Source organism: Amblyomma americanum, chromosome 2, assembly GCF_052857255.1.
Source record: "Amblyomma americanum isolate KBUSLIRL-KWMA chromosome 2, ASM5285725v1, whole genome shotgun sequence".
NCBI lineage: Eukaryota > Metazoa > Arthropoda > Arachnida > Ixodida > Ixodidae > Amblyomma > Amblyomma americanum.
Genome location: NC_135498.1, coordinates 6775771 through 6797762, shown reverse-complemented (window position 1 = coordinate 6797762; position 21992 = coordinate 6775771). Strand labels below are relative to the sequence as shown.

General features: G+C 47.5%; 2 protein-coding genes across 3 annotated transcripts; one reads left to right on the top strand and one right to left on the bottom strand.

Annotated features, from left to right (window-relative positions):
• Positions 1-2060: 2060 nt before the first annotated feature.
• Rnb (BTB/POZ domain-containing protein Rnb) lies at positions 2061-13901 on the bottom strand. Of its 2 annotated transcripts, XM_077652923.1 has the most exons (7): positions 13548-13901; positions 13433-13463; positions 13178-13364; positions 12912-13068; positions 10669-10858; positions 6037-7642; positions 2061-4751 (listed from the first exon to the last, which is right to left on the bottom strand). In XM_077652923.1, the coding sequence occupies exons 1-7, from the start codon at positions 13788-13790 to the stop codon at positions 3977-3979; spliced, it is 3189 nt and encodes a 1062-aa protein (XP_077509049.1). In that variant the 5' UTR covers positions 13791-13901; the 3' UTR covers positions 2061-3976. The 2 variants fall into 2 exon arrangements, with proteins under 2 accessions (XP_077509049.1, XP_077509050.1); XM_077652924.1 differs by lacking the exon at positions 13433-13463 and having other exon boundaries at positions 13548-13898.
• A 4877-nt stretch (positions 13902-18778) lies between these two features.
• Positions 18779-19489, top strand: LOC144119512 (uncharacterized). The gene has a single exon (XM_077652101.1). It carries the CDS (start codon positions 18779-18781, stop codon positions 19487-19489), a length of 711 nt encoding a protein of 236 aa, XP_077508227.1.
• Positions 19490-21992: the final 2503 nt, after the last annotated feature.

Genomic DNA, 21992 nt, shown 5'->3' with positions numbered 1-21992 from the left:
CTATCCTGCAGGGAAGGTCAATTCTATTTCGCCACAGCAAGCACCTTCCCAAGACAAGCATAACGAGACCTTGTCTGTCCAGCATAAGAGGAGCGGGCAGAAAAATAGGAGGGGACACTTGAGCTTCACCTCAAGGGCATGACGCAACATAGCATAATGGGTTAGTTCCCACATGTGCAGAAGGTCATTCTCTACTTAACATTCGTAGATCCCTGGGAGTCCTCCTCATACCCCTCCTGGTGCTGTGGTGCAGCAGTGATGCGTCGCGCCACTGCCCTGCAACGGGTGATTCTCCCGGCGGTGGGCCTTGTGTGGCCCAGGTTGCTCTTCTCGAGCGACCAATCATTAATTTAAAGGGCTATAGACACCAAATCTTTAGTTGCGTGTTTTTTTCTTTCAAACGATGTGTTAAGCAATGGTATACATTAAGCACCCCGTGGTATTCGTCTGCGACCACTAAATAATTTTTAATTGAATTTTTTTTATGCTGTTTCAGTTTCGGTTTCAACTGCTTAATGATGGGCTGTGACGTGTAGTCGATGCTTAGGTCTCGTGAGGAATGAAAAATCTGATGTATAATTGCTGATAAGTCATTTCTTGTCATTCCAGGTCTTGAGAGAGGCTGGTTTAAATGTTGTAGTGAATTAAAACTATGTATCTGCAATTATATTAGTGTTTTTCTAGTGCAGCATGTGACCTAAACACCAACTGCACGTCGCAACTATCGTTCGGTTGACAAAACCGAAACAGCACGAGAGAAGAAATTCAATTATAAATTATTTAGCAGTCGTAGGCAAATACCGTGCAGTAATCCAAGTATACTAATTTCTAACGCATCATTTCAAAGAAGAAAACACGCAATAAAATTATGTGTCTATAATCCTTTAACTGCCACGATGGGCAGTTTGTTCACTATTCAGTGGGCAGGTTGTGATGACTCCACAAGGTGAGATGACCTAGGTGGCCCACCTGCCTCCTGGGTTGCTGTGTGGGCACCACCTGCCAGAGTTAAGCTCATGATTTTTCACTCGTAACGCTGACACCGCATTTTCTGGGGAACGAGGCCTTTAACGCTATCATGTTGCTATGGGGTTGTACAAGAGCACGCAAGCACTAAGAGTAAACAGGTCATACAACAAGCACAAATCGGAAGAATAATGCGAGGCAGCCTAGTAATCACTCCAAAATGCTTTCAGAAATCCTGCACACAACGCCTTCAGTGAATCAATCAGTTTTGGGTTCAAGCTCAATCTATGAGAACTGCACCTTCGTCACATAAAAACAATCTCGCAATGTTCGCAATGTTCATTTAGCAGCCTCATGTTCTTGATAAATGTGTTTTTGGGCCTGATGAGCAAAGCGCGCTTAACCATGTCATATGGAAGGCCAGCCATAACTTTGTCAACACCTCACTTCTAACGCACATGTGTTCCGCTTCCTCAGTGCCATTTCCTAGGTCAGTTACTCAAAATGGGCTAAGGCAATTTCTTCCATGTTTGTCCAACATGTAACAGGCCACCTAACAGCTTAGTGTGTAGAGGCAGTTGGCAACAGTGTGTGCAAGTCGTGTTGAATGCTGTCACAAATGCACCGCTCGAAGGGACTCCTTGAGAGTTTGCATGAGCCCATTCACATTCAAATGAGCACTGAGAAATGTTTTTGTGAATGAAGACAGGTGAAGGAAAAAGCAAGCATATTCTTAAGTTTGGTCTAGAGGACACTTTCAGCTTTGAAAGGCATCATAATCACACACTCACTTTCAGACAGTTGGCAACACACAGTCTCGACACACTGTTCACTTGAACTGGTGTATGCATGGCAGTGTAAAACAAAACAGAAAAGACAAAGAACACTGGCAGAGGCGTTTGTATGGCAACTTGTTGTATGAAGGACTTCCTTGGTTCTGAAAAATGGTGTCAGCGTAGTATATGTCATAACACAAAACTCCAAAATAACACGTTCATCTGATGGCCTATGCAAATGTCCAAGTGGGCCGTGTAGGTCTTGAAAGGAGTGGTGGAGAAGGGATTTAAATTTCCATTATCTGTTATACCAAGAAAAACATGTGGGCTGCCTGAGGTAACATTAAGCAGGTCCACAGTATCTCCTATATATAATTGTTTCAATAGCCAGCCCATGAAGAATAGTTATCATTCTCTACTGCACATATTTTTCTTAGCTGTTCCCTTTAAGTCCCATCACCCTTACCTGTTCTGACCTCCCATTATCTACAATTCTTTTCTTATTTTTCTTTGTATTTTGTGCTATGCAATTTTTTTTTACTTTTGATTGGTTTTAATCCCATTATACCTAAATGACACAGGCCAGGACACTTTATTTTCTGTTCATTTTAATAACTGCAATCACAGTAAAACAAATGCTAAATTTCCTCACGCTCAACCCAGGAGTTTGTTCATTTGGTTCATACTGAGAGGGAAGCTCAACATTTGCTCAGTCTACATGATGGCCTCAGGAGTACAAGAAATGCATACACAGGAGGGAGTGGATTTAGACTAGGGTGCAAAGCACAGAAGGAAAGCATAAAAAACCTGCTCAAAGCGTCTTATGAAGCCTGATGATGAAACATAGAAATAAAAAGTGGGCAAACATTTTCATTTGTGGTAATGCGAATTGCTATGACAGCTGAGTTGGTTAGTGGTAGGGGGAATGGTAGGAGGTGGGATGTCTGCAGCACTGGTGCCATTACATTCGCACTACCACCAAGGATAAGCCTTTGTGATTGTCTTTTGCAGAGACTCATACAGTACCCTAGTGCACTAACCAGTTACAGGGTGTGGGGAAATGCTGTGTAAGGGTAGGGGTGTAAGGTAAGTGTGAGCTGCGCACAGCGTGAGACACAGTCGCTCGTGACAGGTGCAGCAAGGGAAGCAGGCGCAACGGAGAGGGAAGAAATTGAGGTGGCGCAAAATACTCCTGCTTGTTAGTGTATTTAAAAACTCTTGGTAGGAGTGTGGGAGGGTAGCGGCATAGGATAGGCTGTGCATCATGCATGACCATGCGTCACTGGTCGCTAAGCCTTGTGGTGACCATGTGGTGCAGGGGAGCAGCATTGACAGTTTTGGAGTAGCTAAGTGCAGTAGGCAGTCATGAGGTGGTGGGGGGTGTGGCATGCACAGACTCTGCGTCTTCCTGAATGACATTCGTACAGCTGTCGCTCTCAAACACAGATACAGCATCCAGATAAGAGTGCTTCAAATTCCCTGGCCTGTGTGCCATACTGCTTAGGTCTATCTGGGCAGCAGCAGTCCTAGGTCAGCAGGTGAATGAGGGAGTTTTCAGTTAGGAACATTTTTTGCATTGATATCGCTGAAGGTGGCGTGCTTTGGGTAAGTAGTGAGAAAAACTATTGAAAGGCAAGAAATCGCTTATTCAGAATCACTGTTACCCCCTTCGGCTAAACTTGGAGTGAAGGTTGCGCCAACTGCTGCTGATAAAAGATGGGAATCAAAACACCAATTACATGTCACAGTTGCTGAGCACACTGCACTGATCGTGGCAGCAGAAAACACCCACAGGGTTGCTTTGTATTACTGCACAGACACCAATGCTCGTGCCCATGACAGGATGCCTCAAGAGAGTTGGCATTGAGGAGCAAAAGCAGTGACATACGTTAGGGATTGGGTTCCGAGGCACTGGAAGTTTTCATACATGCACTCCTGCACTAATGCACTCCTCCATACACTGCTACCACAAATGCTTCCACCAGGAACCAGCTATGTACATCTACCACACACTCTGCTCTTGCTTATGACTATAAATGTATTGGTACGCTTAACAGGTTGAGTGAAACATTGCACTTGTCTTCAGGGGACAATTCATCACATGCACACTGTAGGATAAAGAAAAAGAATGTCATTTAAAACTTGGTTTTTCTCTGCATTCATATGACTTTTTACATTCCATGCATCTGACAAGCTTATGCACACAAGTTTACACACGTCAAAAGGAAACAAGTTCAGGGCATGGCAGCTGTATTGTCATGCAGGTTCTGACGTACCAGGCTGGAAATATCATCCAGGACCTGGCCTCCATGCTTTCCTGCCACTAACTCACATAAGCACTTGCATCTACGCTCAGAGTCAAGTTTCTCCGTCAGTACAAACCACAGAGCAGCTTTGCGGAAACCCACCATCCCAAGTTCCAGCGCCCTGCTGTACACATCACAGATGCTCTCCAGCTTCAGGTTCTGTTTCGCCCTGATCTCTGTTTCCTTCTGCAGGTTGGGCAGAAGCATGAGGTCGCACAATCCCAGCACGTCCAGCTGCACACTCACCGACAGTTCGCTGCTCATGAATACGCACGTCTGAAAGTCGCATCCATGCAAGAAGTGGATCACAATGCTGAGCGGTTTTCGGTGTGCACTGCGGAACATGACAACTTTCTGATTCTTCTCGATGAAATGACCGTCCAGCATCGCCTTGAAGTAGTCGTTGGCTTCGCTTAGCCTAAGCCTGTTTCCTCTGACTATGCTTCCGTCGTCAACTTGTATCTGCACATCCATAGTGAATGCTTCAAGGCAACAACGTGCATTGCCTGCACTAGCAGTACTCTGAGAAGCAGCGACGCATGTGCTGGGTTTTTCTGATATTGATGTGCAGAGGGTTGCGAGGCTGTCTACCACTTGGCGGAGGCCACCTTCCTTCGCACCGTTGCTGTAACCTTCCAGGAGGTCCAGCAAAACGTCCAGCGCAGAGCAGTCCAACAGCAGCTGACGCAGAATGGACTTATCACTGCAAGAGTTCAAGCCAACAAAAATTTTTTTTTCAGTACGGTAGAACCCAGGGAACCAGGCTTCCCAGACAGGGACTCGAAGAAATGCTGCATGTCTACATGTGCAGCAAGCAAACACGCCTAAGCAGAATGGTCAAATCCGTGTAAGACTGGTAGTGTGCCTGTTATGCTTTAAGGTGGTCAAAAATTAAACCATGGGAATTTTATACGTGAAATGAAAGGGTTGTCGATGAAACATGAAAATGCAGATGCTGACCAAAAATAACAAAAAAAAATAACTGTCCCTAAGAAGACGAGTTTTTGCCCAATTCTAACTTTGTCAAGTTATGGAAAAAGGATAAGGCTGTTGGGGCATTTCACTACTATCACAACAGCTTGGAGCCAAAATACAAAATAGCTTTGCCAAACAACTTTCGTGCATGACTGGAAAGGTGCTAAAACTTGCTCTCTTCAGGAGGAAGCTCTATTGCGGTTGGTTCAAAGGGAAATTTATTTGGTATATTTTCACCCTAATGCTTGCATCATATTAAAGAGATTAGAAGCTCGACGTTTTGCCCTCTCACAAACAAGCGTGTAAGTGTGCGTGCATGTGTGCCAATGATGGCCCCAGTGCAAAAAGAAAGCCGTACGCTGTTGGGAAGGCACTATGCTACAGTGACTGGCACTCAGCTACGCATGAGGAGCTGCTCGTATGCAGCAGCAAAACCACTGCATTGTGAACACAAATTAATGTTTTCGCCATCTTCACGTGTAGTAATTTCTTGTCAAACAGTAACCAAGAATATGTGGGAAGTCGGACAAAGAAAAATACTTTCATCAAACAACTAAGGCGTGAACCACATTTTTGGCACAAGGTGGTGTATCCTTAGGTCATTGATGTCAATGACCACTGGTGCCTTCATATGTAAGACAATATACTGCAAGGACCTGCACCACTGAGTATAACTGTAGAACTTTTTGAAGCTTGGTATGGGGGAATTATCCAATCATTAAAGAAGTAGGAGTTGTTTCAGGTGAAGGATGTACCACCCTGAGCCAGGCCCTGTAAGACTGTTCAGCGTTCTGATATTCAATGCATGCTTGGCACTCTGGTAGTATTGAATATACTGCGGTGTACCAATTGTGCAGAGAGGAATTGGGACTGCTGGAGCATCTTAGCATATAGTGCTTCCACTGAAATGCCTACTGTGCACATACTTTGCATATCTGTACCATAATGTGCTGACGTACTGAACCACTGCACACATTACGATGCTCAAAGAAAGCTGTATAACAGGCACTTACTGGACGATGTGGGGTATGGTGAGGCAGCAGCAGTTCTGAAGCTCTTTGCCCGATGTCAGCAAGCAGTGAGCCAACACACCACTGCCATAGCCCGACTCGGCTGTGCAGGTCAGATTAGACAGCCAATGCTTGCCAAGGTCCCGAAACTGTCGGCAGTGCTCACATCCCACCAAACCACATGGCATCATGCTCTCCACCAGCTTCAGAACCTCTCCTTTGCACACTATGTCTTCGAATGAATGCAGGTCAGACGTTATCCCCTTCACAATATGGCCAGCTCTTGGTAATGGGTTTGGAACTTGCTGTATATAGCACATCAGTCCATCAAAGAGACCAGTGGCTCCCAGCTTGTGCTCTGGCGTTTTCTGCACAGTGAAGAATGTCAGTATTTTGAGCATCCCATCCAGCAGCATCTCTTGTGGGTCCTTGTAGGCAACAGGACCTACAGATTCAGAGAGGACCCGGCGATGGCAGCGTCGCTTCGCACTGTGCAGCGGACGAGCATCTGAGCCTGTTGCTGTGCCTGAAGATGGCTTCCTTTGGTCCTCGCACACTGAAGAGCGTTTTCTCTTAATAAACTCTGTCCTCTTTGGAATGTTCTGACATACTGATTCCACCATATTTTTAATGCAAGACGGAACGGGCTCCTCTGTATCGCTGTCACTTTCGGAACAGACTGGAGAGAAGCTGCAAAAAGGTTCAGGAGAGGACACATTCACCGGTGATTCACAACGCGGAGAACTGCACGGCGACCACAAGCCACTATCGGTTGACTGCGGGCTGTGGGCTCCCAACATTGGTGACAGTGGACGCTTGACTTGGTCAGGTGAAACTGGCATACTCTGGTAGCCCCCGTCACCGCAGCCCTCACTCTCTGGTTCAAAGTTTTGGCTCTGGATCTCTCTGTAACTCGGACTGTGTATGCAAAAAGTGTTCTTGGCAACCTGGAAGCTACTTAGTTCCAAACCTGCGTCTTCATTCAGAGCACCTTGCTCAACAATGTCATTATAATCTGTAACCGTGCTCTTGGTTTCAGATGCATCCCATTCATTTTTGCCCTCCTGGTCCACAGATTCAGCATCTTCAATATTCGCCACAAAAATTTGCACCGTGGCGCCATGTTTACTAGTACTTTTCCCAGTAGTTGCATCCGCTTGTTCCTTATTCATAACACCAACTTTTCTAGCACTGGACGTCTTTTCAGAAGAGCTACCATGTAAGATTGTTTCTCTGCGTTCCCCACTATCGCTACCATCGTCACTGTCTTCTAAAGTCTCTGATGCATTTGTATCATCTGGACTGGCTGCTGTTTTGCTCACCAATTCAGACTTTCCTACTGCATGCTGGTCCTTCTTGTGCGTTTCTGTGTAGTCCCTGATGTGTACCAGAAGAACGGGAGCAAGGTCCAAGCTCCAAAGCACTGCAAGGCCTTCAGCATGGTAGCGGTACTGCAGAATGGCACGGACAGCACAGGACCACAGCTCCTTCTTGCTCTTGTCAGCAAGGGTTTGCACAAGCAGAGGAAGACCACCAGAATCCTGGATCCGAAATCGGTTGATGCAGTCCTGGCTGTAGCGGCACAGAGTTGAAAAAACCGTTCCATAACCTGGAGGAAAAGGGAGAAAGCAAGTAAAAAAAAAAGAGTAGAGTTCCAAATAAGAAGCGACATAGACTAGGCCCATGGCAAAATGCTGCACTGCATGTCTGGTTTATTTTTAGGGTACACCTTGTGAGAATATTAATATGGTCTAAAGAGAGCTGCCCACATCTTCACCCCTCAATCACGAAAGCTCATGAGCAGGAAACCTAGCCAGTGTAAAAATTACCATTTTTGCCATCTTTCATGAAGAGTAGCTCTTGACAAACTGACATTTGTGAGGCACTTGGACACTACCAGAAAAGGCAAAAGAGCAAAGTCAGGTGCTTCTGATAAAATGTAACCTTCAGGTCACATTGATGGTCTCATCAGCACAGGAAATAGCACATAAAGTTCATAAAGTTCCTCCCAAGTGCTACAACTGTGACCAAGCAGCACTACAAGTGACGAGAAATGAACCACTTTCCTGCACTTTTAAAACACACCTGAAAGCAGCCAATGAGCTTTGTGGGCAAATGTGCCTTTCAAAACCGTTTGTCAGACCGCAGCGGTGGCCGAGTGGTTGAGCATCCGCCTCGCATGCAGGAGGTGCGGGGTTCGATCCCCAGTGCCGCTGGTTACCCACCGGTGATACAATGGGTACAAGCTTTCCCCTGGTCTGGTGCTCGGCTTCTTTAGGATAAAATGCTTGGAAAATGGGTCTTTGACCCCACCTTGAGAAGTCAAAAATACCTTGTGTCATGGTGCTCTTTGGCCATAGATGCCATTGCGCCATAAAAATCCATAATCATCATCAAAACCGTTAGTAGAACACCTTACTGGTCGTCTTAATGCTACACTTGCTCTGCCAGCTGGAATGCATTAATCACCAGTCACTTAAGCACAGTGGTGCTAGAGTATCAGTGGTGCCACGAGGGAGGTGCGGGGGTGCAGCACTCGGAAGGGTGCAGATGGGCAGAGATAAAGGTGTTTGAAGGAATGCCAAGAATTATTCTGTGATAACGCAAAAAAGCATGGGATGCCAATGCCCGTGGTATTATTGGTTGCTGCAATAGCAATTTGGGGCAGCCTTGGCACAATAACATCAAAAACTGCCTATGTGTAGCCACATGTAGCAAGTTTAATGGAATGGCTCGGGCTGGCGCAAATGGCGCAGCAGTCCCACCACTGCATTTAAAATGGAGTGGGATTTTGTAGAGTCCCTTCCCATCTTTTCACTAGGCCTGCAGCTACATATACTGGGTGTCCCAGCTAACTTGAGCCAAGAATTAAAAAATAAATTATTACAGACAGGCGAGTGAAACCAGTTGCCTATTGCTGGCAGCCATCTCGCACACCACAGGCAATTTTTTGTTTAGAAATTAACAGTTTAATTAAGTTTAATCATCTAAATGAATAAATACTGACTTTAGACAACAAATTACATTTGAAAAGTTGTCGAGCACCTTCAGAAACCCCCATTCCATCATTTACGATAAGAAACCCTCACGTGTGTCTTTTTTTTCCCAGCTCCAAAGAAAACCCACGAAATACAAAAATAAGCCATGTGACCAACACATTTGCGTGCCACGATCGTGCTGCTCTCAAACGTGGTTTGAGCAAATGAAATCACCTGCAGCCTTGACTCGACGGCCCCGCAGCAGCGGCAGGCCGGTATGTTGGCGGTGGTCTCTCGTCTGCATCAGCCAGTTGGCATACATGACGGTATGAGTTGCCGCCGCCAACATATCGGCCTGCCGCAGCTGCGGGGCCGTCGAATCAAGGCTGCAAGTGATTTCGTTTGCTCAAACCACGTTTGAGAGCAGCACGATCGTGGTACGCAAATGTGTTAGTCACATGGTTTATTTTTGTGTTTCGCGGGCTTTCTTTGGAGCTGGGAAAAAAAGTGACACGTGAGGATTTCTTATCGTAAATGATGGAATGGGGGCTTCTGAAGGTGCTCGACAACTTTTCAAATGTAATTTGTTGTCTAAAGTCAATATTTATGCATTTAGATAATTAAACTATTAATTAATTACAAAACAAAAATTACCTGTGGTTACTATTGATTGAAAGTGAACTGGCAAACAACACTGATTTTGATCAAGTGATCAGCAGTTTTGCAGCCCTCAAGGCCAGGAAAAGAAAATTTTTACTTCTGGAGTTGTTTCGCTTTTGCTTTGCACTCTTTGAGTGAATGTTCACATTTAAAAGACGCATGATATTTTTATTATAACTTACATGAAGCAAAGTGGCGTCTAATAGTTGAACGATGTATCGATTTGTTATGCTCATTTTGTTTGTGCGGCAGACTTTATTATTTGTTCCTTGTCACGTACTTCTGCAAATTTCATGTTTTCTGGTCATTAAAGGCCTTGATTGTCTATGTCATAACACAACAAAAATTTCACCCAACATTTGCATTTTCTACTGCCACTAAATTTACTGTTGGCGGAAAACCTACACACCAGTACCTGAAGCATTTTAGATATGAAGGACCTTTTTAAAATGCACAAGCTACCCTCACTTGGTGCTTGTCATCCTCACGAGTTGACAGGCCATCAAAGGCATAGTGCAACTGATTGCGCTTGGTTCTGGGACATGCTGCTCCCCTGCACAAGTGATGATGATGATGATTACGGATTTTTATGGTGCAAGGGCATCTAAAGCCACAGAGCGCCATGACACAAGGTATTTTCCATTTCTCAAGGTGGGGCAAAGACCCATTTCCCAAGCATTTCACCCTAAAGAAGCCGAGCACCAGACCAGGGGAAAGCTTGTACCCATTGTACCACCGGTGGGTACCTGGCGGCACTGGGGATCGAACCCCGCACCTCCCGCATGCGAGGCGGATGCTCAACCACTAGGCCACCGCTGCAGTCCCTGCACAAGTGGATTCAGGTGCCTCAACTTGGAAGAAAATTTTATGCACCCCTGTAGATCCAAACTGTTGCCCTCAGTGGAATTGGGGGATCTGCCTTTAATGCACAAAAGGCAGTCGATTTAATCTGTCGCACTGAAAGGGATGTGGAAATGTAAAAAGACTGAACGCTCACTTGGTTTGGAGAGTTTGTAGTCACCAAGTAGCTTGACCAGAGCAGCCACAACCTGAGCGGCGCCAAGATCAGCGCGCATGTCCCCCACGACCGAAAGGTTGACAAGTGCTGCTAAAGCAGACTCCAGCACTGCAACGTCTGAAGATTGCAGAAGCTTTACTAAGGACTTGAAACCCTCAGCATCTTTCACCTGGGACAACATTTAAGATTTAAATTACAGAGCATTACAAGAGTAGAAATACTGTCACGTCTTTATTGGTAATTACATGCAATAAACAAAGTGGAAAACACAGACAACACTGCTGCACACCAGCACAGAGTCGGTCAACAATGAGTCAACATTATTGACAGTAATCCCCCGTACGTCCTGACTGCATTTCAAGTACTTTGGATGGATGTCAAACGAACCTAAACATTTTGTGCAAACAGAGTAAAAGACAAAAAACTGGACAAAATTATAGAGAACCACATACCAACTAATGTCTTCTTTAATCCCCACATACACAGGCATCATTCCTTCATTGTTACAGAACAATGTGGGTGGTAACATGTGGTAATTACTGCATTCACTCATATAAAGACTGTACCTACTATTACTGCTGGCATAATATAATTTTTGTTTACACCTTAATCATAACAAGTGCAATTACCAAATTTTCACTAACTGTTTGGAAAAAGCTGCACTCTCTGTAAACATAACTTGAACATGTAGATTGGGTACTCGTGTCCAGTGTATTATGTTCTTGTGTCAACTGCACATGCAAACTGCTCACTAAGACAAATGCAAAATATCACTGTGTCTGGCTCAGAGCAATGTATCCAGGATGAATGAGTGCCATTCAAAAAACTGCAGTGACAGGCTCTGTGATGACCACAGCTCATTGCAGCTTGCTTAATGTGAATACGGAACAGTGCACTTGGAGACTTGCTGGCATACACAAATCATAAACATATCATTACGGGTGTGTGTGCAAACACACCAACAAAGGCATTGATATGCTGACAGTAACCACGGTCACACTTGGGGTAGGCATAGGCCACCAAGTGCATTAAAGATTCTAAAAATATTCTGTGTTTGCTTATTGTGTCTTGGAGAGCTGAAAAGAGTTTTGTCAGCAGTTTAAACAAGATGTAACAAACAGAACAGGAAAGGCATGACAAGCATTCACAGATGAGACTGCATATTTAAATTATGAATACAGAGCTCCACAAACGCACACATGCAAGCCTCCACAGAGGGAGAAACAGGTGAATATAATATTTTGAATCAAGTTCGGTGGATAGGACAAAAGGCTGCACACAACAATAAGACGATATACAAAGACAACCATTTGCAACAGCTGTGATAATATGAATAAAATGAAGTGCACAGAAAAGATAACTGCCTTCCTTGGCTCATGGGCTGTTAACAGCAAATGATCAATACACGTACATGAAACCACTATGACATTTGCACTGTGTTCTATTATTGTTGCCCATACAACAGATATTCATCGTTTTACACGGCTGGCTTCTCTGCACTAAAATGCACAGAAGTGACTCTTGCCCCCAGCTCCATTTAGTGCTGACACCGGCCTCATTCAAATGAGAAAAATGGAATCACATCCTCCACAGCGAGTCCTTACTGCTGGTACACAAGGCCGTCACAAAGCATAGCTATGACACCTCTCTGGACAGAAGCCAAAAACCTCCCCCAGTACAGTACAGTGCTACACACAGCACCACAGCGTTATTTGTTTACAATGAAAAAAGCTAGGCAAGGTTCCTGACAAAACCTGGTAGTCGATGAAATTCACCATGTACCTAACTCCACCTCCATGTAAGATCTAATTGGGAACAAAACAATCATGCCTGCCTCTAGCAACAAAGCAACATTTGGTACACTACACAGAGGGTGAAAGAACATTTTACCAGTGAGCTGCACTGGTGCTCATGCAAAATATACAATTATACAGTTTACAAAGGTCTAATTCGAGATGACGCAAAGACGGTCATTCGTGTCTGCAGCCATCTTACTACATCCCAAGGAAATCATCGCAGCAGTGTGCACTGGTTGAATGAAACCTCACAAAAAGAAAACAGCCAGACGGGTGTGAGATGCTACACCAGGCGTACACGGTATCAAACGCAATTAAGGAGTATGCAGTTCAGGTTTTAAACGGGAATCATTTAACCTCAGCTTTGATCATTTTTTACACGTCACATGGAGAGCATGATGGTTAAAAACAGGATTATTTGCCTACCTGTAAAGCGCATTCCAAGCTACACGACTGCGTTAATGATGCAAGTGCTTGAAGGGCAGGTTTCTGAAGAGACTCGGTTGGCAGGAATTTCGCGGCAGCGGCAGGTGCTTTATAGCTGATCAACTCATCACGACATTCCGGAGAATTTCCAAGAATTCTGGAAATATTCAACACACCGCGCAACCACGCATCACTTTTCTGTGCACCCATACGCGAGGAACAGCAGAACCGAAACTACATGCGAATGCTGCCCTAAAAACACTTACCTCACGGCTCGCAGCGCCGTAACTTGGCCCTCGCAGGATATAGGTGATGTCAGGAATGTGACTATATGCTCAACGGCTTTGCAGCGATAAACTTCATTGGCCCCCCGGCTCGTCATCCCTATATTGGCTAGCCCTCGGCAAGCCCGGTTTCGGACACTTTCTTTTTCGATGCATGACAGGATTCTCGCTGAAAGAATATGCATCTTGTGTAAGATTTGCGCTGGACAAACGAGGTAAACAGAAAATTAATCTTACCGATACTTCGACAGCCGTCGTATTTTATGACCTTTTAAAGAAAGGGTATAGAAGGATACAACTTAGAAACCGTAACCGCGGCCTCAAGAGGCTGGCCACTGCGGTTAATTCATACCTGTTCGCGTGCTTTATCATCCAAACAGCAGTTGGCAAGGATGCTCAGGCAGATGTCCGAGTATTTTGGCTTTTCCACAAGTCTAAGAAGCGCCGAAATGCCTCCTAGAGAGCAGAATTTCGAGACAGTTGCGGTGTCCTTCCTACAATGCTTGCTCACTTCGATAAGCGCATTGAAAGATGTTGAGAAAGAACCGGTGGTAACTTTTGTGATAAGATCCTTTAAAACACCTTCAATACTCATAATAAACTCGAGTATTCAAGCTATTTCATATCTTTTATAGTTATTTCACAAAAATGCGTACGACGAGAACGTTTTCCAGTTGTGCTCATCCAGTGTTACGAGCATGTCGTCTCTTCGGCACTAATCTTGACAGCATTTATTATTTTAGCACACTAAACGCCAAACATACAACCTCGTATTCATCTTTAAAACTTTAAAGAATTTTAACTTACTTTCGAAACTTGATGTGTTTTGGTTTTTTTTTTTTCGTTAAACCGGTGTTATAAACATTCTGCTCGACTGAAATGGATTGTCCTTGGTTGGCGCGCATTTTGAACACATGTACCCCGAGTAATTTTCCAAGTTGATCAAAATCTACGCGGAAGGAGCAGCCATCCAAGAAGTGGAAACACTAAGAATATTGGGAATGCTGATACAGTCAAACCAAGAAAACGACACACTAATTAAGAAACTGAGAAACACCGTCAACCAAATCTCCCTCCTCATCAGACGCATCGCGAATAGGCGAGGATGAGTCAAAGAAGCCGAGACCAGGAAACTAATCCAAGCCTTCGTTCTTAGCAGAGTCATCTACTCTACATCATATGTCACCCTCAGTGAGAGAAAGAGACGACCTGGATGATCTAATTAGGCAATCCTACAAAATTGTGCTCAACCTCCCCCGTCATACCCCAAATGAAAAACTACTACAGTTAGGAATTCATAACACCTTAGCGGAAATGATGGAAGCGCACCTTACCACACAATACGAAAGACTATCAGGCACTGAAACGGGACGTTTCATCCCAAAAAAGGCAGGGATACAATATGAAGGAATCCGTACACACATTTTGCCAATTCCAAGACACGTGCACGAACACTTAATAGTCCACCATCTGCCCAAAAACAAAACATGCATCCACTCTACAATACGGACAGAAGAAAGGCTAGGACAGAAAAACTTCACGAAAGATTTCCAGTTCAGAAAGACACGGCGCATGTGGAGCTGGAAGAACATGCGGACAGATACGCCTTTTCCCTGGCAGTTGTCGATCATCGAGGTTCTCCCCTCGAATCGGCGACAATCGATAAAAAAACATTTCCGGGGGAGGCCAGAGAAGCTGCCATATCTTTAGCCATTACCTCCACCACTGCCAAATACATCATCAGCGACTCTAAAACCGCTATTCGAAATTTTGCCAAAGGAAGGGCCCACTCCTCAGCCACCAAATTATTACAAAAAATCTCCAATACCCGCCAGATCACATTGATCTGGGTCCCCGCCAATTCGGGCCATCCTGGGAACGAGGCGGCGCACCAATTTGCCCGAGGATTCGTAGTTAACCGGGAGGTGCGCTACCCCGAGCTCAGGTCGGCCAAGGAGCGAGGGACGACCTACAAAGAAATTACTACCCACTTCAAGAAAGACAAATCTTCCCAGAACCACATAGATCTCTAAGTAAAGCACAGGTCAGTTGGCGGCAGCTCCAAACAGACACTTTCTTTAATACGGACATGTACTCCATATGGTTCCCAGAGCAGTTTAACCCCGTCTGTTCTCTCTGTAGACACCATAAGGCACACACACCACACATCCTATACTCATGTAATCAAGACAAGCCGTCGAACAGTCTGCAGCTCTCTACCCAATCGCAGTGGGAGGCCGCGCTGCTCAGCTCTGACCCGGAGGTTCAAATCCGAGTCACGGAGCGGGCCGAAGAGGTCGCCGAACGACATCGCCGGTCGACCACCTGGCGTCCGGCCTAGAAGAGGAGCCCACCGCGGGGAGGGGAACGTCACCCCAACCCGCGCCTAAGCCCTCTTCTTTATTAAAGTTTTCCTCCTCCTCCTCCTCCTCCTCCTCCTCCTCCTCCTCCTCCTCCTCCTCATCCAAGTTAAGTGTTGAAGCAAAAAAAATGGATGATCATCCTTCACACAATTGTCAAAGCCGAGCGACTATTTTGAGCCCGTAAATAGGCAGCAGGAAAAAGTAACAGGCTGAACATCGACAAGCGTTACATTGGGTCGTGGGTTCGGATCCCACCAGCGGCATGCGGTTGTTTTTAGTGCGCTAACACTTATAGTGGTCATTTCCGGCATTTAGCCGTTGCCTGCCTGCCTGCCTGTCTGCCCGCCCGCTCGTTTGCTTTTTCGCTTACCCGTCCGTCCGTCCGTCCGTCCGTCCTTCTGTCTGTCTGTCTGTCTGTCTGTCTGTCTGTCTGTCTGTCTGTCTGTCTGTCTGTCTGTCTGTCTGTCTGTCTGTCTGTCTGTCTGTCCGTCCGTCCGTCCGTCCGTCCGTCCGTCCGTCCGTCCGTCTGTCTGTCTGTCTGTCTGTCTGTCTGTCTGTCTGTCTGTCTGTCTGTCTGTCTGTCTGTCCGTCCGTCCGTCCGTCCGTCCGTCCGTCCGTCCATCTGTCTCCGCTACCCACTGCACGTGAGCAAACTTAAGAGCAGGATAAAATGCACGAAACTCAGGTTAGGAAACAAGTGGATATGTTGCCGTTCCCAAAAACGTTTTCGCTGACCGCAAAAGTTGGGCATATTTCAGTTGAACCTGGTTATAATGAACTCGAAGGTATCCGATGATTTCTTCGTTATAGCTTCTGCTTCGTTGTAACGGTACGCGACCTCGGTTGTACTTGTCGCATGCTAAGGGCCGTACCTTCCGCATAGAACCGCCGTTTAGTATGCCGCCGATGTGCATTGAGGGACCCCTCAACACGCGCATCGAGCTCCCGCCACGAACCGAATATGGCTAGCCTCGCCAACGCGCGCTCATGTCCGCGGCCCCACGTGGGCTTCAGAACCTAGAAAATGGGTCTTGGAGCAATAATGTTGAGATGCTTATTCAGGACTTTTAGGTCTGATTTCTAGGTGCTGAAGCCGATGTGTAAAAGAAGGCGCACGACGGCGATTTCGTCGCCAGTAAGCCGCAAAGCTCAAGAGCCCGCGGATCACAACACTTGGCCGTGAGACGTGAAAATTCTGTGAAGAATGCATACGCCAGACCGAAGGCTTTGATGACGGCCGCCTTGAAGTCGAAGGAAATTGTTTTCCGCTTTTGTTTTCCGCCGCGGGAACTGCATACCGCCAAGTACACCAAGCACATTGCAAAATGGTTTAACTATGTGGAGACGTTGCGCAAACAGAAACTAAACTGCACATGGGACCAGAGAACCAGAACGCGCTCGCAGTGTGACGTGTGCAGCGAGGAGATTAAAGAACGGGGGAACTGCAATGACATTGGCGACTCTACCGAGGCGAAGCGGGCCGTGCGCACCGCCACCGTGCACCAAATCTTCGGCGAAGGGAGCGCCTGCGTCAAACCACGCGCCGAAGCTAACGAATTGCTCAGACAAGCTCTTCATGAAGTCCCCGCTTGAGGCAGCAGAAGTATACTCGTGTTTGGTGCACTGCTCGACAGAGCAGTGATTTCAGTTTGCCAGTTAAATTTGAATCAGTACTCAAGTATTGGCATCGTTGCAAATCGGCATATCAGGAGGTTCGTTACATCCCGTTGCGGGAAAATGTCACTTTGTAAAAGCGACATATCAAATGCATGAGCTTCTATGGGAGCATTCAAAGCGAATGGCTATTCCTTCTTTGTATTTATTATTTTGTTACAAAACGTTTCGTTATAGCGGAGCTTGACTGTATATATGCATCACTTCGCTACAAATGGTAATATTCAACTGGATTGTTGTGAGGTTCCGTGTCGTGTCGCGTGCGACAGTATCAATGAAAGAACTTCAACAAATTGGAAGCATCGCGATGACATCGCAAAAGAAAAGCGGTGAGGGTGATGCAGACGCTTCAGAATGATTGATTTTCACGCTAGTGCATTTCAGAGTGACTTCGATGACGGTCATCCGGTCTTAAAAGCATCATCATCACCATCATCAGCCTGACAACACCCACTGCAGGGCAAAGGCCCCTCCCATGTATTTCCAATTAACCCTGTCCTTTGCCAGCTGCGCCCACCCTACGCCCCCGAACTTTTTATTCTCATCCGCCCACCTAACCTTCTGACGCCTCCTGCTACGCTTACCTTCTCTTAGAATCCACTCCATTACCCTTAAGGACCAGCGGTTATCTTGCCTTCGCATCGTATGCCCTGCCCAAGCCAATTTCTTCCTCTTGATTTCGACTAGTATGTCATGTGACGTTATTGCTCACTAGAGGGCACCACCTCGTCGGTCAATAAAAAAAAAAGTCTGGCTTAGCTAAGGTTAAGCCTAGGATGCGAAGCATAATAGATTTGTGAAAGGGATTCGGTATCGCCTGCCCGTAAGTCAGGCTAGTCTCTTCGTTGTTTAGCAATCTCCTGGAGGAGCGGGAGTTAGCCTTGGTGGTCGCGGCTGCGCGGCGACCGCGCGAGTTGAGCCCCGTTTCTCCACAGCTGGCGTGACGTCAGACCACGTGCTCGGCTGCAGCGCCCCTGGCGGGAGGAGCGGGAGTTAGTCTTGGTGGTCGCGGCCGCGCCAGGCTGGGCTATGGTTGAGCTAAGTAGTGTCCCTATTATGCTTCGCATAAAAGGCACGCATGACTGGGCTAGTCAGTGCGTGGTATGCCCTCCACTGGCGTGTTGTCTTTCACTCGTGGCCGAGAAATGTTGCGACGAACGATAAACCACGGTCACATCTACGTTATCCACCCCCTGTATAGGCATGTCTGTTGTCGGGAAGCTGGAACCATTCGACGTGGGTACGTCGGATTGGACCGAGTATCGTGAACAAGTGGAACTGTACTTCGCAGCGAAAGACATCGCTGAAGCGAAGAAGACTGCTGTATTTCTGACGTGCTGTGGATCAGAAACGTACTCGCTGCTGCGGAGCCTGTTAGCCCCTACGAAGCCTGCCGACACCACCTTGGCTGCAATTTTCGACGCTCAGAATAAGCACTACTCGTCAAAGGTATCGGAGGTTGTGGCAAGTTTCAAGATTTTTTCTCGACACCGGCGGGACGGATAGTCAGTTAGCGACTTCATCGCATCACTAAAGAAGCTTGCCGATGACTGCAAGTTCGCGATCGTTTCGAGAGCGGATGCTGCGGGACCAAATCGTGAGCGGCATCAACGATGTCACAATGCAGACTCGGCTGCTGGAAACGGCAGATTTGGAGTTTGAGACCGCAAAGAATACCGTCATTGCCATGGTGGCTTCACGGAAAGATTCCCGTGCATTATGTACTCAGCTACCTCAAGCGACGGTAGTACAATCCGAGGAGTCTGAGAGTGTTGTGAAAACCAAGCAGCAGGCAAGTGGGTCTTGTTTCCACTGTGGGGAGAATCATAGGGCACCCCAATGCCGTCACATGAGCAGCGTTTGCTTCAAGTGTGAGCAGAGAGGTCATCTAGCCAGAGTATGCCGGTCACAGACTGCAAAGGCGAGGTTCCGGAATGGACCGAAACCTGTACACAACCTGGACGATGAGCTGGCATCGACGGAATACAGGCCGGAGAAGGAGGGAGCGTACGACCTATGGACGCTTCAAGCGGCCGGGCCAGAGCCAATGCGTGTTGAAGTTTCCATCAATGGGGTGACGTTGGACCTGGAGCTTGACACCGGCGCCAGTGTGTCAACTATCAGCGAAAGGAAGTTTACGCAGTTGTTTCCCTCGGCGAGACTGGAGACATCGGAGGTACAGCTCGGACGATTTTCCGGCGACACGAAGCCGGTGGTAGGCAAGTTCGTGGCAACCGTGGAGCTCGGTGAGATCTAATGTGTACTGCCTTTGTTCGTTGTGAACGGCCCATGCCCAACACTGTCGGAAGAAGTTGGATGAAAGAATTTCAGCTCGGAATCGGCAAACCAGAAACAGTCAATGCGGTGACGTCCATGGAAGAAGTTGTGAGTCGATTCCATGAGGTATTCTCGGAGGGACTGGGCACCCTTGACGGCGTGACTGCCCAAATTACCGTTCAAGAGGGTGCTAAGCCAAGATTTTTTAAATCGCGGGTCGTCCCGTTCGCGCTACGAGACAGAGTTGCCGAGGAGTTGCAGAGGATGGAGCGTGAGGGAGTCACCCGCCCTGTAAAGACGTCCGAATGGGCCGCGCCCATCGTTCCCGCAGTAAAGCGGGATTGCCGCGTTCGCCTGTGCGGCGACATCAATATGACAGTCAACCCAGTGACGGTGTTGGAGTCATTCCCAATCCCTCGCATCGAGGAGCTGTTTGCAAGGCTTACGGGGGCGCTAAGTTTACAAATCTCGACCTGAGAGATGCATACCAACAGGTTAAGCTGCACGAAGACTCTCAACACCCCGAAATGCTTGTACCAGTTCAGCCGACTTCCGTTTCGAGTGTCGTCAGCCCCGGCTTTGTTTCAACGCGAGATGGAGAACCTTGTGCACAATCTTGACCATGTCACGGTATACTTTGACGATATAATGGTGAGCGGCGCCAACGACAGCGACCATTGGGCTAATGTGTGCCGAGTCACGGAGCGACTGAGGAGAGCCAGGCTGCGGCTGAAGCTTTCTAAATGCGAGATCCTGGTACCTAAGGTGGAGTATCTAGGACACGTCATCAATGCAGCCGGTCTTCAACCGAACCCAACCAAGACCGAAGCCGTGCTGGCAGCCCCAGTGCCTCGGAATGTGAAGGAGCTACAGAGCTACTTGGGCTGATCAACTTTAATAGACAGTTCATGCCAAACCTGTCTAGTGTGTTGCACCTCTGAACCGCTTGTTGGGGGCAGGGGCCCGGTGGTGCTGGATGTCTGAAGAGGAGCAAGCCTTCCGGAAAAGCAAAGAGCTGCTTACGTCCGCCAGAGTTTTAGCACATTTTGACCCTGCAAGGCCGACTGTCCTGATCACAGATGCCTCACCTTACGGGCTGGGGGCCGTCTTGGCACAGCGCGAGACGTCGGGGGAAGAGCGTCCCATTGCTTTTGCGTCTCGAAGTCTGGCGGCTGCAGAAAAGAACTACAGCCAGTTGGACAAGGAAGCGTTAGCGCTCGTGTTTGGGGTCACAAAGTTCAGACAGTACTTGTGGGGTCGTCCGTTCGAAGCCGTCACTGACCAGAAGCCACTACTAAGTTTGCTCGCAGCAGTCAGACCTGTCCCAGAGTCCTGCTCTCCTGCGGAGCCACGTATGGTGGCCTGCAATGGATGACGATATCGTTGCTGCCGTCCAGGGGTGCTCAACGTGCCAGGAGCAGCAGCGAGCATCACGGCCAATACCCGTCATGCCCTGGCCGTCCCCGGACAGACCCTGGTCAAAACTTCATGTGGACTATGCGGGGCCATACAGGAAAACTTATTTTTTCATTGCAGTGGATTCATTTTCTAAATGGATTGAGGTGTTCCCAGTTTCATCGCCATCTGCAGAGGCCACCATTGCGTGCTTGAGAGTCATGTTCGCGAGCCAGGTGTTACCCGACATTGTGGCGTCCGACAATGGTCCAGCGTTTATTAGTGACCTGTATGCAACATTCCTGAAGAAGAATGGGGTGCGACGTATGCTGGTACCGCCGTACCATCCAGCGTCTAATGGCGCTGCAGAACGTGCAGTTCAGACCGTAAAGCAGAAGTTGCAGAAGGCTGGTCCTGGGTACCTTCGGGCACAAATTGCACGCTTCTTACTGGCTTATCGACACCACATGAAGTCACGGGATGCAGTCCCACAGAGCTACTGCTGGGACAAAAAATGACTGCAACGGACCTTCTCCGACCGGATCTAAGGGTTATCGTACAGCAAAAACAGCTCAAGAAGATCAGATGCGACCAGCGAACGAAACCTCGGATTCAGGGACTGCTTGGGGATCAGGTATTCGCCAGAAACTTCCGGCCAGGGCCTGCATGGGTGCCGGCTGTAGTCACAGCCCGGGAGCGTTTTCATCGGACCTCCAACTGACAGACGGACGACGTTGGACGCGCCAACATGATCATCTCCGGCAGGCGAACCCACTATCCCAGGTTGAGCATAACCCACCGTCCAGCACAGTCACGGACCCTAACGTTCGTGGGCCCAGTCCCGACATATCCAGAGATGAGAGTTCCGAAATCTCCTGTCCAGGGGTATCAACTGAGGAACCAAGGCAGCCAAAGGTTGCAGAAGGTACAGCGTCCCCTCGACAAACACCTGTCACCACGCCTCCCCGACGAGGCACCAGGGATCGTCGGCCTGTACAGCGCTACTCCCCATAACTCAAGTGCTGTCATTGTTACACTTAATCACCTTATAATTGTTTGTTTTGTTTGTTTTAACTTGGGGCGGGAGG

Coding starts and splice junctions, on each gene's coding strand:
- Rnb (XM_077652923.1), bottom strand. CDS start 13,790: ATGAGTATTGAAGGTGTTTTAAAGGATCTTATCACAAAAGTTACCACC. Junction 13,365..13,432: donor CGACGGCTGTCGAAGTATCG/GTAAGATTAATT, acceptor ATATTCTTTCAG/CGAGAATCCTGTCATGCATC. Junction 4,752..6,036: donor ACCATACCCCACATCGTCCA/GTAAGTGCCTGT, acceptor GAACTCTTGCAG/TGATAAGTCCATTCTGCGTC.
- LOC144119512 (XM_077652101.1), top strand. CDS start 18,779: ATGACTGCAAGTTCGCGATCGTTTCGAGAGCGGATGCTGCGGGACCAA.